The 18,010-nt window shown below is 38.3% G+C and overlaps 2 protein-coding genes across 24 annotated transcripts in view; one reads left to right on the top strand and one right to left on the bottom strand.

Annotated features, from left to right (window-relative positions):
- Positions 1–17,653, bottom strand: part of LOC142027255 (uncharacterized) — a 28,101-nt gene extending 10,448 nt beyond the window's left edge. The window contains exons 1-4 of one of the 5 annotated variants that reach the window (XM_075021057.1): positions 17,320–17,653; positions 5,992–6,146; positions 2,167–2,320; positions 1,228–1,410 (exon numbers count right to left, since the gene is read on the bottom strand). The gene's annotated coding sequence lies outside the window, so the exon portion shown is untranslated. The remainder of the gene's footprint in view (positions 1–1,227; positions 1,411–2,166; positions 2,321–5,991; positions 6,147–17,319) is intronic. The other 4 variants (XM_075021059.1, XM_075021058.1, XM_075021060.1 and 1 more) reach the window with 4 other exon arrangements.
- A 12-nt stretch (positions 17,654–17,665) lies between these two features.
- The window catches only part of AUH (AU RNA binding methylglutaconyl-CoA hydratase), a 202,068-nt gene continuing 201,723 nt past the window's right edge, over positions 17,666–18,010 (top strand). For 8 of the 19 annotated variants that reach the window (XM_075021077.1, XM_075021078.1, XM_075021073.1 and 5 more), the window contains exon 1: positions 17,670–17,967. In XM_075021077.1, the coding sequence (XP_074877178.1) occupies positions 17,748–17,967 (220 nt within the window). In that variant the 5' untranslated portion in view covers positions 17,670–17,747. Of the gene's footprint in view, positions 17,968–18,010 lie in introns of all 19 variants that reach the window. The other 11 variants (XM_075021065.1, XM_075021064.1, XM_075021066.1 and 8 more) reach the window with 6 other exon arrangements.

Here is an 18,010-nt window from a genome sequence, read left to right as displayed (position 1 = left end):
AAAAAAATATGATGTATAGTTAAGAAAATAATCTTAGGGTCCATCATTTCATCATTTTCATTGTGTAAATTACAAAGTAAGGCATATTCCAGCTGTTAGGAAGAAAACTGGTCTAGTTTCCTACATCATTATTAAAGCATGTGGATCAGACCTACGAATGTACAATATACCAAATATTCTGTCTCATGCTGCTGTTATCAAAGCTACGATATGCAGTGAGATCCAAGGGTTTTGTTTGGTAAACTTTGTGCTGGACTCTCCCTTTTGTATCCAAAATGTTGCAGGAAGGAAGCAGGCCCAAACAACCTCTATGCCTTTCAGGCGTGGCAAAAGCTCTCTTATTTATGTTCCCTCACCATCTGGCTTGAAGGCCTGATAGTATGGAACAAGAAAAAATAGTTCTAAACATGGGAACAATATTTCTACTTCTAATCCTCCAGATAAACTGCATGGGGAGTAGTGGTACATGTTAGATCAAGGAATGCACGATTATCTTTATTTAGATTTTCACAGGAGAAAGATGTTGTGTGGTTATCAGAAGTAATTTCAGCTAAATTCTGCAGAAATTTGGTGTGACCTCGGGGAAGGTACAGGACAGTATGCAGACTGCTCAGCAAGTTCTTGGAATGAGTTAGTAATAAAGTTTTGATGCAGACAGTGAAGTATGCAAAAAGTGAAAGTCTTTAAAGTTGGATTCTAACCAATGAGTTTCAGAATGTTGAGAGTGCACACTAAAGTGGATCAGAGTGACCATAACATGAAAGCTGATCACTTTTAAAGATGCAGCAATGTAAAATGAAATCAGCAGACTGAAAAAATGCAGAAATCAGGAAGACAAGTCAAAGAAGTAGGAGGTTTAAAAGAACTGGTAAAGAAGTGATACTAAGGACACAAAGCAGGAGATGGGGAATGTAGGAAGGGAGCAATTTGCTTAATGATGGGTTTCACTGGCACCAAGCATAAGTAAAACACACAGAAGGTGGAAACTAGGTTCAGTTATGTAAGCACACATGAAGGTCTGAGTTACAAAATGAGCTAGATACTTCAACAGGAACAAGAAGCATATATGCACATCAGCACTATAAGACTGAGAAGGGAATTGCTGCTCTGCTACAGGATAGAAAGGAGTAACTAATGATGGATATTACAGACAAAATTTAAAGGTTTAGTATTTTTGGATTAGCATTCTCTAATAAAGTTAATGCAAGCAAGCGGCCAAGACAATACCTGTACGTGACAGCATAAGAATACTTCAGTAAACTGGATGCTTTCAAATCGTCAGAGACCAAAGAATTTCAGCTTTGGATTCTTACAAATCCAGAGTAAGGATTTGTGAGATTCTTGCTTAAACAATCATCTGAAGCTCTCTCAGATATTGCAGTAGCTGTTCTTGAGAAATGGGGTGATGCTCTGGGAAGAAAAGAAATATATTGTTTCTTTCAAAAATGGGAGGCAAACTGAAAGCTTATGGATCAATCTATTTGTAAACTATTGAAAGTTAGTGAGGAAACAGGTGAGAACAAACAGGAGTTCATCATGAACACACTAAGCTATCCTACTCTACCACAGGGCAACAGGCTGTGGGGCAAGGAAGAATAAGTAGATGGTATATATCTTTACTACTGTAAGAGTCTTCTGTCTCACATGACAGATGCTTAGTAGGCTAGGGAAGTGTGATCAAGATGAAATGCTAAAATGGGGATGCAAAAGCAGTAGTACGACAATATTGCGGTGAGTCGACAGTTTTTCATGGCTAAACAAAAGCTAGACCAAGTGCGATTTTGCAGTAGCCTGTGCCTAGTTTCATCTGTTAAATATTTTCATTACTACTATGAAACCGTAATAATGTGTTCATTAAATTTGCAGACAATTTGGAGCTGAGACTGTCTGTGAAGTGGAAGACAAGTTTAAGATTCAAAATGATGTTGGCAAAATTGGAGAAAGGAGATGCAAGTGAATGGATGATATTCAACAGTAAATGCAAGTTACCATATTCAGACAAGAATGTTCAATTGCACAATTGCAGGATAAGCAGCACCTGGCTCATGACAGGCCTCCACTGAGGTGACCTGTGACTTGTAATGGATTAACAGTTGATCATGAGTTAACAAAATCATGCTGTTGGAAAAAAGCATATTGGGACACATAAAGAGGAGAAGAACTTACAAGATGCAGATAGAAATTCTGCATTATTAAGGCTTTTGGTGTTTTCTGTCTTGGACACTACCTTCAAGAAGAACATGAAGCAAAATCCAACCAATGGCAGAGAATCCAGAATAGGGCCATGAGAAGGAGATCATCAAACACAGGACCTACAAGACTGGGAAAATTGAGCTTAATTAACCTAAACAAAGAAAAGACTAAGGAATAATACAGATAAGAATCTTCATGTACATAAAAGTTGCTGCAAAGAATAAGGTAATTATATATTGTCTGTCAAGAGGGATAAGATGAGAAGTAATAAGCTTCAACAACAGCAAGAAAAATTAGAACTGGGCATTGAGGAAAACTTAGAGAAAGGGTTGAGAAGCACTGGGCCAGATCACTTGTGAAGGCTGTGAAGTCTCCATTGCTGGAAATTTTTAAGGCACCTTAGACAAGGATCTGTCAGGATGTTATTTTTTTTGGGAATGAGGATAAATAGGTCTATTCCTTGAAGCTCCTTTAGCCCTACTTTGTGCAGTTCTGTAATCTGTCTTGGCCCCAGTTGCTTATTACCTTAACAAACCTTCTCTGCCTCAGAAATCATTATGTATAAAAATTAATCAATATTTGCAATGTACTTAGGAATAGTGATGATTGGATTGCTGTCTTATGAGTACAATCAAAGAATCAATGTTTAGATAACCATCAAGGAATTCATGTGTTTATCTATAGCTATACAAACCATATGTGTCCCTACTCAGGAACACAGGCCCAGCCATATGAGGATTTACCATTGCCAGCTATATCATAGAATCATAGAACATCTCAAGTTAGAAGGGACCCATAATCATCGAGTCCAACTCCCTGCTCCTCACAGGACTACAAAAAACTAAATCATATGACTAAAATATATATATAGTAGTGGAGATGTTGCAAGAGTCACTGGTACGTAGAATAAGGAATCATACTCCCAGTCCTTACTAAGAGTGGATAAGATGGTTATATTATTTCTAGTCTGGCTTTCATTAGATGTTAGTGTTTTACTCTTCTCTTAATCTCCATTGCGTCAAATCTTTTATTAATTGCAGCTTATCACTATTGTTACAAACAAAAGCTTACAGAGTGAAGTTTAATGTAATTGGATGACGTTTTCTTTTCATAACATGTAAAAATGCATATATAGTCATTATGATTTGCTCTGGATCTGACTTCAGCCACTACCGAAAACTTACTGTGTCCTAATAATAATGAAATAACTTTTCCCTAATGAAAAAGCCAGGTAGTGATTTAGCTATCTCTGCTCCCTGAGTGCTTTCTGAATTATGGTTCTATTTAAGAAATATGTGTCTATTATAATCACACTTTTTGAAGGGATTATTTCACTTATAAATTATTTTCATTATCTTTTAGATTTGCTATAACATCTTGACCTGTATCTGATTTCTACCTAATTAAACACTTTATCACCTCATCAATTCCTTTTTGAAACGTCAAATTATTACTATTATTATTTTATTGCACAGCAATAAGAATTATGTTGGTAAGAAGACCCAATTCTCTCTTGAAAAAGCTTCAGCTCATTGGATCAAAATTTGCATACAGATCTAACTAGGAGCTTGATTTAGTTCAAAATTGCAGATAAACAGAAAACCGTGGTATTTCACATTTATAATGTGAATAAGCTGTACAGTCCAACAAAGATGTTTTTGAAACTTATTAGCTAGGCTGTAGTAATAAAAAATGTATGAATTACTTTTGGAAAATGTAATTCTTAAGAAAAGGGATTTGTAATTCCTTTGACTAGGCATTTTTTTCTGATCCTTCTCCTTACTTTGATTTCAGGCAATGAATCACAGACACTACAGTTGGAAAAATGCAGTTAAATCACACCTACCATCAATGCAAAAGAACATTCTTCACTGTTTTTCCAGGCTAATCTAAAAATTGTCATATTATTGGATTTTCAGTTCATACTGTAGTAATTCTCTTATTTGTTCTCATTGATAGGAATCAATTGTTTTTCCTGATCCAGTTTAAATACAAGTTTTCTCTAACTATATCATGTACCACTGTAAACATAGATCTGCCTAGATGCAGTATCTTTACTTTCCTTGCTACTTTTACATGTCACCCCTTTTCAGTTACCTTACCTTTTAAGGAGCATGGCTTTCTCAGAGTGAGGAACTGAAATTTTCTAAAAATGAGACCTTTTCATGTAGTCAGATTAAAGCAGATAAAATCCACAGTCACTTTCAAATGCAGGGGATTGGAATTGCACTGTGTCTTTCTAGTAACATGGTTTATGAGAAAATACATCTAATTTAGCAGAAAGGCAGAGCAGGCAGAAGAAATATTCCGAATTTGGATTAAAATGATACACAAAAAAACAAGGAAACATTTTTTTCAGGATAAAATAAAGTGAACTCCTGGCCCTAATGTAGTTAAAAGGAATATAGCCATTGAGTTCAGTGGTACCAGAATTTCACTGTGTTTATCTGGAAACTTATTCAACACTTTTAAAGTTAATTTCATCTGAAGACACAGTGGAGGTCTTCTACTACTTTGTCATGGAGCTGAATGAATAAAAATATAATCTTGTATGAATTGTCCAACCATAATCCAATTTCAGTTGTCTGCTTTAATTTAAACCCCCAAATTAATAAATTTACAGTGTTATGCAGTAAAAATTTCCAATGAACATAAAACCAGAATATATATTTTCTGTTTAGTCAGTTAAAAGAGCTTTTTTTTGCCAAAATTGTCTTGTTGTTCATCTGCCAAGTCTTGTAAAAAGAGTTACTTTCTTTGGAAACTCCTAAGTTTATAAAATAAAATAATTCAGTAGCATTATAGTATAACAAAAAATATACCCAGCAACGTTAAGGCATAACTAGGGAATTGAATCTGAGCATGCTAGGAAACCATTTAAGGGAAAAAAGCATTAGCAAATGCATGTCATTTTGCTTGTGTAATTTGTCATTAAGAAGGGAAAAATAAATATGTAGGTCAGAGGTGAAAGTTTAATTTTACAAAAAGTCCTTTCCTGTATTTTTAGCACTTATTAGAAGGGAAGATTGCAGGTCTTACAATTTCTTTCAGAATTTTCCTGGGAGAGGATGAAAAAGTATCCACCTCTTTGAAATAGTCTTGCAGCGGTATTGCAGTTGTTGAGACCAAACAGCATTTACTTCTTTCCATTTGACCTCATGGAAATCTTGTTACCTATGATTCCTGTACACAAGGTTTTCTTGGAGAGGAGGACTAAGAGGGACAACAAGGACACCTATGAATTCTCTGAGAAATTTTACAAGTAATTTATGACTGACAAGCCCAGCATTGCAAAGAATTAATTGATCTTGAACCTTATTGCTTGAAAACTTTTATGAGGTAGGTTTGGACAACAGAAATCGAGAGTCTGAGTGAGTTTCCTAATTCTCCTCCCTCCATCCTTGATGTCTCTCATATGGATAGCTATGCCACCTTAAAGCAAAAAATTTTTTTCACATTTATCTTTAAGCTCTTGCAAACTTCCCATGTGAGGACGTGACCTGAACTGGTATTAATAGGTCATACAATGTTATTCATATTATTTTTGAGAATCCAGCACAGCTTTATGAATAACTTGTTACTTTATAGCAGTTCATTGATCCACTGAGGGGAAAAAAAGCAGCAGTGTTTAAAGACAGTACTTTGTTTTGGTTGATATAGTGACTATATACAAAATGTAGCTTTAAAAGTGATTTCAAACAGTGCAGAAGAAAAATTAACAGATATTTGCATGGATTTAGCTCCTGCTATGACACTGCTTCAATATTACCATATGGCACCACTTTTATCAGAACATACCTGTCTTTTCATACAGTTCATTTCTAAACTGTAGGCCCTCCAAGATGGAAATACTGCAACTTAGCCAGTTTGCATGACTTCTGACAGAAAGGTGAAAAATTAGGAAAAGGCACATCCTTGATATTCTAGTGATGTCACCGACAAAGTGTAGTTCTCTGTAACAAGACAGGGAGAGATGACACATAAGACTAGGTGGCCTATCTTTCAAGACAATTAATCACTTCCAAGGCCAATCTTAGAAATGACTGGGCCATTCTAGTTTAAACTTAGCCAAAGCCTGAGGCAGGCATTCAGCATGGCAAACCTTAGTCTGAATGGCTACATTTATTACAATTGTAAACCATTTTATGATGTGGGCAGGTGGACAAATGTAGGCAGCATCTGACTATAATATGGAATAGTTTTCTGCTTTTGCCTTTCACATACAGAAAAAAACCCAGTGGGTCTGGATGAATAGCTCTGTGCCAAAGCCAGCCTCCAAGTAGTTAAATGTCTCTCATCTATTCTGCACCCCACACACAAGTGTGTGTGGGAATGCTTGTAAATTTAATGAAGTGCTGACTGAAAGAAGTTTATGCCTGGCTTCCAATTAGATACTAACAAGCTAACCTTACGTAGCACAAACTCCTTAGTATGAAGATGGAATATGTTAGCTATAAGCAACCTCAGAGTGCCCAACTTTATAACATTGCCAAGACTCTTTTTTTTTTTTTTTTTTTCCACAGAACAAGCTTTTCCTTTTAACATCTTGGCTCAATTCACTTTGTTTTTGAAGTCAGTGTGACCTCCCCATTGATCCCAATGGGTTTTGCACTGGGGTCTTAGGTGTGCAGCTGTTGCTGATACAGGGTAAGTATTCAAATACCGCACAAATTGAGTAACAAGAAGTGGTTTATAAATTTATCTAACCCAGAAGATAGACCAGAGGACAAAAGGATATCTATTCCTTTTTCTTAGATCCCCAGGTCACATGCAAATGGTGGTTCTCCACCTATTCAGGTCTAGTTGCACATTCCAGCTATCTCCTGGTTCTGAGTTTAGGCAAGATCTGGGCATATCTGTCCCCTTGTTAGAAAGGGGACAGAATAGAAAGGGTCTACAGTATGCTTCACCTGCATTTTTTATGAGCTCCACCTGTATGACGCATCTTTAATGTAAGCACTGTGGCCTCTGTTACTCTGTACAAACACTATATTCATGAGTTTTATCAGGCATAAAAAGTGAAATTTACTGCTAAATTCTTCAAAAAGTGAGCTGGGTATCACGATACAGAGCATTTCAACACACAACTTTTAGGACACCTAGTTGCTCTGCTGGGTTCTCTAGGCTTTTGGAACCTACATATCCATGAGAAAAAGTGGACACCTAAGAGTGGAATATCTGAAAAGCAATGTAAGTGGCAAACAATCTAAGCTAGCCGATAGGGAAATACTGAGGAAAACAATATATTTTTAAATTTTATCCTATTTATGAAGCTTCTTAGTCCTATAATTATGAAAGAAATTGCTTTGCCACTTACTAGAATTTTTACAAATATATTTAGAAGGTTGTAGCACCTCTTTACATCTTTTTCTAAAAATTGCTGTCTTGAAATTGTTATCATTCAGCCAGCCCACGAAATTAAGTCTTAGATACAGTAAAAATGACTAAAAAGATGCAGAATCTGATCTCAGAGAAATGTCACTTTGTGAACATGTCAAAACTAATTTGAATAAATCTTTAAATGGTACTTCAATTAAGTTTTCCAGTAATGAATAAAGAGTATATGTACCATCTCTTAATTAAAACTTATTTATTTTCCTATTCTTTTCATTAAGAAAACCCACCTATCTTCACTTCTTGTTCACTATTGTGGCTACTTTGTATACTTCTGTTTTGGTATATGTGATAGTTCAAGGTGTAAAAGTTTAGAAAGCTTGGTTTTATGATACACTTGTATATGTTTTTTACATATAACTCTAAAAACATCACTCTGTATTTGAAAGAGAAAATTTTAAACAATTTTCCTCCAACGGACTTAAATAATAAATCGCCTTATTCTTTGTATATCCTTGTGCACTTTTTCCTTTTAGCTTATTACCTAAGCTTTGCTATTTGAACAATGGTTTTCTTCTTCTCTAGCCCCATTTTCTTTTTATATTTGATCCTGTCATGAAGTTCTAAATGAATGTGTGACATCAGTCATTTCCATGGGAACAGACTGATGCTTTAAACATAGGATTATGACGAATTCAACACAGGATCAAGTAAAAGGAAAACAAGTCTATGAGCAAGCAAGATTTTATTAGAGCACAACAGTGTTCTGTTAAAAGGGTGGAGAAAGGAATATAAATGCTGAATACACTTCCACTTTTTAACATTGCAGTTCTGTGTGATGGTCCATGCATTGTGGTTATTTATTTCAGATGTTAACAATATTTGATGTAACATCTGTGGCACTCAGACATTGCCAAAATTTTCAGACTTATTCGTCAGTCTTCTTACATATCCAATACAAGACACAGTGGGTTTTCGTGACTACTTGCAGTTGCAAATAGAATCATAGAATCATAGAATGGTTTGGGTTGGAAGGGACTTTAAAGATCATCTACTTCCAGCTAACTCCCCTGCCACGGGCAGGGACACCTTCCACTAGACCAGGTTGCTCAAAGCCCCATCCAACCTGGCCTTGAACACTTCCAGGGATGGGGCATCCACAGCCTCTCTGGGCAACCTGTTCCAGTGTCTTACCACCCTCACAGTCAAGAATTTCCTCCTTACATCTAGTCTAAATCTACTCTCTTTCAGTTTAAAGCCATTACTCCTTGTCCTATCATGACACGCCCTTGCACAAAGTCCCTCTCTGGCTTTCTTGCAGACCCCCTTTAGGTACTGGAAGGCTGCTCTAAGGTTTCCCCAGAACCTTCTCTTCTCCACGCTGAACAACCCCAACTCTCTCAGCCTGTCTTCATAGGAGAGGTGCTCCAGCCCTCTGATCACCTTCGTGACCCTCCTCTGGACATGCTCCAACAGGTCCATGTCCTTTTATGTTGGGGGCCCCAGAGCTGAACACAGTACTGCTCCAGGTGGAGTCTCACCAGAACAGAGTAGAGAGGGAGAATTACCTCCCTCGACCTGCTAGTCACACTTCTTTTGATGCAGCCTGGAATACAGGTGGCTTTCTGGGCTGCAAACGCACACTGCCAGGTCATGTTGAGCTTTTCAACCAAGTTCAGTAGAGGTAGTAGGCTTTCAACACCTCTGAAAAATCATGCTTAAAACATTTCAGGTTGAACTCTGAAAAACTGAACACAGGCAACTGCTGGGAAATATCGCTGTACATTAATTTGTCTTAGTAAGTTTATGTTAAGAAATGTCATAGTTTTAACTTATTAAGAATCATAAAACCACTTCTTTTAAAAAATAATTTTAGCCCAGCACAATCTAATTTATGTAATGAAAAAAATAATCTGTTTTCTGTAAATGACATTCCCTTTAGCTGAAGTCTGTTATTATGAAGCATCTCGAGTATAATGCAGACATACACATGTATGTGGATTTCTGTTGGGTCAACTTCCTACTCCACATTTTCCAGGCTAAAGGGCTACTGGTTGCATTAGAAATTTCATTAAAAGTCTCACTCTGGGGTCAAAACAGACACTGGTAAGCTGTGACATCTCAGAGGTTCTGTCTTGTTCCCACCTCATCCTATACTGCACAGATCAACTGAAGCTATACTGACAAGGCTCATATAGTCACTGAGGAACCAGATACTGTGGTGTTATCAAAACTACAAAGAAAACTACAAAAGTTTTATTCTACAGTTAAAGAAGCTATGGTATTCTATGTTTCTGTGCAGTGGCTACTGGAAGGATTGTTAATTTAGTCCTGCCCTGCCCAAGATGCCTAAATCCAAAGAAGTATTGCATGCCTCCTTTAAGCTTTGCTGGCAGAGGGTGTAGGATGAGGGAGGAGAAAAATGCCAAGGATACTCTGTATCTCTGTTCTGAGAAATATCAATCTTAAGGTCACTACTGGAGTCTGATTAATGCATGGATTAAGAATAACACCAAAAACTGTACCATTATACCTAATTGTATTAAATATCCATTTCAGTGTTCACAGTTTACTGGCTCTTCTGAACACCTTGGGAATTTCTTTCACTAAAGAGCTTTAATACACTGTTTCAGAACATAGAAACATCCCATTCTTGTTCATATTTTTACTTCTTCCACCTATTGTTAGACTGCATATACCACAGGAAAAAGGCTTGTTTGAAAGACTTCAATAAAGAGGGAAACCACATTCTTAACTTTTTTTGAGGCATACTGTTGAAACAGCACAAATGCTACAAAATTTCTGAAAGTTATGGGCCATCTCTGAAGTAGAAGACTGCAGGCAATATTAGCCTAACATTCTGGCTTAGTCCTGGAAACCTGGTTTAGGTTTTTTTAAGTATTCCACTTTATTGAGCTGCTTACATACATACATAAAGCTTTTTTTTTGCCAGCTGCTGCCAGGGCTGAGAAGACACAGTATATTGTGTTCTGCTTAGCAGATAAAACATACTTCACAGGGCATAAGGCAACTGGATGATAGTTTCACCTTCCAGACATGAAGTGACATACACAAGAAGATACTATCTAGAAAGAAAATGTTAACTATGACTCTGAAGATAGGTTGATCTTTGTAATTATTTTTCTTTAATTGACAATTTTCACAAATTGCAAAAACTGATTCCTAGATGAGATTCCTAATTTTGAGGATCTACAAACCCATGTCTTTAAAGAATGTTAAGAAACCAAAAATCTGAAAATTGCTGTTTGAAATGGCTGTTTACTGGCGTTGGTGAATAATTCTGTATTCAGTCTGTGCCTAGACACATAAAATACTAGCCACTTAGTCTGCATTTTTCTTTTATGTTCACGTACCAATTGCTATGTTCATTGTTCTTGATCTTAAGAATCTTGCTTTATTACATAGACAAATGACTTACACTGCGGTGTTTAAGTAAAAAAAAGGTTATGATGAAATCATTCTGACAAAACATAGAGTCTTTAGTTTATGTAGATCCCAATTCATCTATTCTTATATTCATGTGAGATACAAAGATTGTGATTATTTAATCTTTTGCTCTGTCCCGGAAATTTGGGTCATAAGGTCATACAGATTCTTTGACATTACAAGACTTCTTATGTATGACAGAATAAGCTTTCACTGAAAATGCTTATTCAGCTTATCAGACTGTCTTAATTGCATCAGTATGTAGACAGTAAAGAATGCAGGAAAATACTGTTAAGGTTAGAATGGAAAAGATAACCTAGTCTAATGACACTGAGCAGAAGAGCAAAAAAGCCCCCAGTGTTTTCCCCATATGGCATCAAAATGAATGTGAAGCATTTCTTAAAAAGAATGAAATATATTCAGTAGATCTCTGCACAACATATTGTTAATCATAAAAGACTAAAAAGGAAAAGCAATGAACATAAATATGTTTTACATCATAACAGCTTAAAATTTATTTTCAGAGTGATTTGTGCATAATGCATCACATTTTTCAAGCAGTAACTATGCAACTGACTTTCTTAAAAAATGCTCCAGCTTTTAGCAAAAAGGTGAACAATATCTTAAACCTCACATATTATCTACAGTACATCCACTGTAAGCTCAGTTGTGTTTAGACATAAACCACCTAAAAGAAAAAGAAATTAGCTGAACAGGAGGCATTGTAATTAATGCCATTCAGACACGTAATACGCATCTTAACTCTCGGCTTGCTTGTGAACAGTAATAAAGAATTACATCTGATAAAAACAGTCTATGAAGTGCTGTTGATTTTTCTATAACTTTTTATAGCTTGAGCATAAAAGACCAGGTTTCTCCTAGCTCCTAGTAGAGACCTGGATTTCATGACAAAGTATTGCCTTTAAACAGTGCAGAGTTTCTTGGTAAGTTCTCTTCACTAGAAATAACATTACATTGGGACAGAAGCATTAAAATATTTTTCATCTCCTGATTGTAATGATGACAGTAATTTTTAATTTGTTTCACTGAGAGTTCTACAGAAATGCCCTTTATTACTTTAATTAAAAAACTTTGAAACAAAATGTTATTCAGATGAATTGCAACTTTATTCCACCAAATGCTTGTTTGGACAGAAACCCTACTCTCTGCATTTAGATATTGCTTTTATTAAGTTAGTAATTCTTTGTTCCAAAATGCTTCCTTCTCTAGGCTAATACCTAGTTCTATTTCATTCTTCTAGATAGCATAAATTTGACAGGATTGTTTTACTGCCTCCTTAGCAGAAGATCAGATAGCTTTTTACCACACATAAAGGCACTCTGATAAAATTGGGAAATCCATTTCTACTAGAATTTCATATCAACTATCTTAAATCAAATACCAATTACATCAGTAGTGTTCTGCCTGGTTTCTGTGCTTCTTGTGCAGCTTTCACTGACCCCCCTATATTATATGAGAGCTTGCCTTGTCAGTTGCCAAAGCAAAGATCCTCTAAGACACAGTTAACAATAATGTTGGCTCTGGAGTTCTTCAAAAGGATACAAAGATGGAAGGGGAGAGGAGTATTGCTTCATACAAAGGCTTGTCTAGAACCCTGATCATGAGGACTATAAATGATTTTAACAATATCTATAAATAGCTGAACAGGATACACTCACTGTAAGAAAAGTATACAATGATGTTGCAGTTTGGTTGCAGTTTGCCTGAATCCATACTAATTTACCTGAATCGGTGAATGTCTGTTTTGCTGAGCTACTTTAAAAACACAAGAAAGCTTTTTAAAAGCTTTGGCAAAAGGATACATATCAGCATTCACAGACTTGGAGTTGTAATTAGATACAAGTATCTCAATTTTTAGGAGCCTCCCCTGTTGGTCAATTCTCTATTTCCATTATCTTTGCTTACATTGACCCCTATAGAAATACATACCTTTATTTCACGCCCTTTTGGGATAAACTGTGTGCCTTGCCCCAAATGAAAACATTCTATATATTTTCTTTACTAAATACCTGCACAGTTCCTGTCAGAAGTACCAAAGGCCTTCTTTAGGCTCTGATCTTCCAATATTACATGGTTGCAGCTCTGTGGCAACTATTGCCAATTCACCCATGCAAGAGGCCTTGCTCAGCACTTAGGTTCCTGTAATTGTTTTAGTGTTCTGCCTTGTTTGTGATCTGCAGAGAATGGGCAGACAATTTGGTTGTTTCTACCTGCCGTGTTTGGGAAGTAGGATTTTAAGCAGTCCCTTGTGTAATTGGCTCACATATGCCAGGTGCTTGTCCACTAAATCAATCCAATGCAGTTGTCTCCATTTTCAAGATGCAATACACACACAAATAAACGGGGTTGACATGAACGTAAAGACATAATCTGTCCTGTGCTCCAAGGCATGAGTGACACATAAGTACATTTTTCAACAATACATGTTGGAACCAGATAACAAGTGCCATGTAAGAAAACTTGCAAGCATACCGAAGTAGACTGAGTTTCATAAGAATAATTTCTGAAGAGAAAAAATAAGCTGTAAAAACATCATATATCTTAGCATTATAATCTCAAAGCTGCACTGCGCAGAGAGAAAATAGACAATCCAAGGAAACAGCTGCCTGCAAAACATATTGAACAGGCATGGTGCCAGAAAGGGAACATACTGTGTGTGCTACATGCTTATTAATAATACATAACAATGCAGGACTTCAGCATTATCAGTGTTACAAGAAGATCAAAAAGGCTTTAAAAAAAGTTAAAAATCAAGATTGGAAATGCAAGTGTGCTAACTGGATAACATAATAGTCAGTAAAATTCTGCTATTAATAAAAAGCAAATATGTGAAAATCAGAAGAGACAAAAGCTCCTGGTGAGTGCTGTGAAATTGAAACAACCTTTATAAACCAACTTAGACAACAGGTAGCTAATGGATGTCACTCTCAAATATCAACAGTAATTTTACAGAGACTAATAATTAATCTCCACCTTGCAAGAAAGACAAGTGATTTAGCTCAAAAAGCCAAAATTGGTTGCTCCATTTTCCCCCTAAAACATGTTCCCCTTTCACTTTAGTTATACACTGCCACTGATGGCTCATCCAGGGAAAATGAAACTATTTGTTACACCTCATCTACATGCACTATGTAAGAAAATCAAAGCAACTTAGAACTATGTGAGATTCCTTCATGTCCTTATTCCTGCTACATTGTACATACTGTCTGCACCTTTTCATTGTTAGCTGTAAAGTCACGTATTAGTATAAATACACATGCAATGATTTTTCTGTCTCATTTCAAATGTTTTATTAGTAATTTTAATAATACTAGATGCCTAACTGAACATACACAAGTACTTTCACACTCCTTGGTTTTAGGTACCTAACTTAAGTCTTAAGTTTAGAGGCCACACTCCTCCATTATACTTAATTAAGAGTGAGATTGTTCCTCTAGAAAGTGAATCATGGCAGGTGCCCTGCACTGATGCATGTTGAATAACGTTCTGAAGAAACTTCTCTCCACTAATCATGCAGGCACCCTCCCAATTTCTGCACCCTACACACTGTGTGTGCCTAAGTTGCAACAGTACTGCATCAAAAACACAGAAAAAGAAAAAAGACTGCCCCCCCCAACCTCCCCTCCCTTCAGACTGTATTTTCAAACAAAAGCCATGAGCAAAGCTGAAAAAGGGGCTGCACATTTCCTTTTTCAGTCTCAGTCCTGTACACTCTGAGAACCTGCAACCTGATTTGAATGGGCTTTATGGGGTAATTCCAAATGTAAAATTAATTAGTGTGAAGGGCCTTCAAGTTTTTTTCCCTTGGATTAGATTATGATTGAGTGACCATATTAAAAGTAACAGCTGAGTGCAGAGAATTGCTGAGCTATTCTCCAGCTACACTGGTTCTATTTTCATTAACGCTAACATTGCTTTTCTGGGCATACGGGAGGCTGAGTCAAGATTTATACAGTTGTGCTAAATCAATTTATTTTACTCATCACCAAGTATCAATATTTGGATTTCTGTGTGCAGCAGCTATCAGGTTACCAAGCAATGTCATATGCTATTTAGGTAGTTATTTAACAGTTTTGTTCCAGTTCCTCCATTTTTTTTTTTCTTATTAGGATATATGTTTAAATAATAACTTGCATGTCAATATGCTTTCCCTCTGTAACTAAATGTGCTTTCCATGTACTATTTTGACTTTAAAGCTGTGGTGTTAGAACTAAACCACAGTGAAAAAAACCAGGGAACAAGAGAATATGGAAAACTTTGCTTTCAAGTCCTGATTCATGCTTGAATGTCAGTGCAATGGGAGGAACTGAATATACAGTATTACAAAATGCACTGTAGTATAAAATTACCAAAATAGAATACACTTATATGAGTATTGTGCAGTTTTAGGCATTAATACAGAGAGACACAGTTCAAAGAACAGAAAGACCCACTACAGCAGGCATCTTTATGTCTCTCGTTGCCAAATATTAAAAATTTCATTTTTAAAAAAGTTTACTCCATAGACTGCAGAAAATCTTCAAGAGCGTTAACTTTCTTATGTTACAATGATAGCTACATTGCCACTCTTCATGACCATTCTGTTTTCAAAAAACACTGAAGAGGTCATTGGAATAAAACTGTTTCTCTAGGTGTAAACACGCCTTAGCAATGTAGATGTGGAAAACTGCAGAAAAAGTGAATAGAAATTAAATTTTGTTTTCACTTCTCACGCTAAGAAAGTAAAATCAAACAGTGACGGTGTAAAAGAAAATTGTACTTCTAAAATTCTTCCGGCTTTAACCCTGATGGCGGGTGTTTGTATAGTAGATAGGAGGCTACTGGGCTTGATTCCATACACTGACCTCTGTTCAGGAAAGTGTTCGCTAGACCTTCAGTCTGGGAACCGTTGCAAATGACAGTTGTACAGGGACACCATGTTGGCCTTCAGCTTCAAAGCAACATTATGGTACTGTAGTGAATCTAGTTCTGCTTTTAATATCTTTTTACCCTATCCTCTGTCTTTTAGAATAGTGCTGTCTCTCTGCTTCTATTGACATAATTGGGTATGATCTTTCAAAATTCCTTCTCATAAAATAAAATGTTCTTCAACTGTGAATGAAATTTCCATGACAGGCATTCTTTATTCCCTTCTGCTGGAAAAGTCTTTAGCATACTGCGGGCACTACTGGAACAGACTGTTAATCACAAGCTATAGTCCTGTTTAAATAGTAAAACATAATAAATGCAAGGCTATAGTCTGCCTGTTCCTCCCTCCCCCCGTTTGCCCTTCATGGTGCTCTACAAGAACAAATAGGACATTATTTTTAGATTTTCATTTCTCCAGAAGGAAGGCAGTGGAAGTGCTACTGAGCAGCCACATGAAGGAGAGGAATGCACTAGCTAGTTTTCCCAAACAACAACCAAAATGGCTCCATCTGAGCCTCTGTTGGGAAGTGGTACAGCTTTATCCCTCTGATTAAGTAACACTGAGTTTTGTAAAGGACAGAAGGTGGCTCAAAGACATGTTTTCAATTCTCAAGGCCTAATTCTTTGAAGTAAAAAAACTTGAAAAAGACAAACTTCACAGCTTTAGGAGCCTCATTAATGTCCTGGATTAACTGCAGCTATAGCAACCTTTCCCAAGCCCTATGTAAGGAGTCGAGTGAACGTCTTTACTTATATCTAATATATACATATACTTAGGCCCAAATAAATCTTATGATGTTGACACGTGGATTGATGAAATTCTACCGTCCTTTTGAAACAGGTCATAGTGGTCTTGTAACATGTGAATTTGCGACTAAAGATGGCAACTATCTCCCACCTCCACCCTTACCGCTTATATCCTTTGACTTCATGCTGGTACACCTGCCAGTGTGCATGGAGGGGAAGCAGACACCACAGCCATGTTGCTTACACAACCAAACCCAGCTCTGAATATCAAGTTATATTAACTTGATCCTTGGTTTTGGAAAGCAACGGTAATTCTGGGTGCCCAAAAAGAGGAGGGTGGGTGTAGAGTGAGAGGGGAAACGAATGCAAGCAGTCTTTCATCTCAGCGTGCAGAACCAAGCACTACTTGGTTTAAGTTATTGACCGTAGCTGCTCTGGTCAGCACTGATGCCACCACTGGGCCTGGGCACAGTTGTGATACTTAAAAAGCAGCAAGAGCTTCGGAAAAGTTCACGTGCGTTCTTTCTGGGACCACTTCACACAGTGCAACAAAGCCTGAGCACGTTGCCTTTAAGATGGGATCTAGGTAAGCTCACCACAAATATAAACGTGCTGCATAATTTCCACCGTTCTCAAGCACTCTCAATAAAAGTAAACAGCAATTTTTACCGATCAGAAACTGCTCCACGCACCAGCGTATGTCAAGCTGTGGGTGAAAAATCTCATCTCTCTTCCGGCTGGCTAACAAGTCTTTTCTCCTCATCGGCATCCGCCAGAGCTGGGGCCGGCCCGCTCGACGCCGCCAGGCCAGGCCAGGCCAGGCCAGGCCAAGGCGCCGCGCTGCCCAGCCGCCCCTTCCCCGCGGGCTCCCGCGGCTCAGCCTGCGGCCGGCGACGCCCCAACGGCTTTCGGGCAGCCGTTGAGCGCGCGCGCGGGCTGCGCGCGAGGTCCTCGCGCCTCGGCGGCGGCGGCGCGCGGGGGGGGCGGGCGGGCGGGGGGAGGGGGCCGGCGGCGCCCCGTGCGTGCCGCAGCCGGTCACGTGGGCGGCGGGACCAGGGCCGGCGGTCGCGAGAGGCTGAGGCGGCGCAGGCAGCAGCATGGCGGCGGCGCTGGGCGGCCTGGGCCTCCTGCAAGGCCGAGTCAGGCTGGCAGCCGCGGCCGCCGCGACCTCCTCCCTCGGCCGGTCCGGCCGCCGGGCGCCGGTGCCGCGAGGCGCCGCCGCCGCCGCCGCTGTCCTCTCGGCCGGCAGGAGCTACGGTTCCGAGGCGAAGGAAGAGGAGGAGCTGCGGGTCCGGTACCTGGATGACGAGCACAAAGGTAACGAGCAGAAGGCGGCAGCGGCGGGGCCGCCCTCTGCCGC

This window comes from Buteo buteo, chromosome Z (assembly GCF_964188355.1).
Source record: "Buteo buteo chromosome Z, bButBut1.hap1.1, whole genome shotgun sequence".
NCBI classification, from domain to species: domain Eukaryota; kingdom Metazoa; phylum Chordata; class Aves; order Accipitriformes; family Accipitridae; genus Buteo; species Buteo buteo.
The sequence above is the reverse complement of the archived record's forward strand: the minus strand, read 5'-3'. Positions and strand labels throughout refer to the sequence as shown.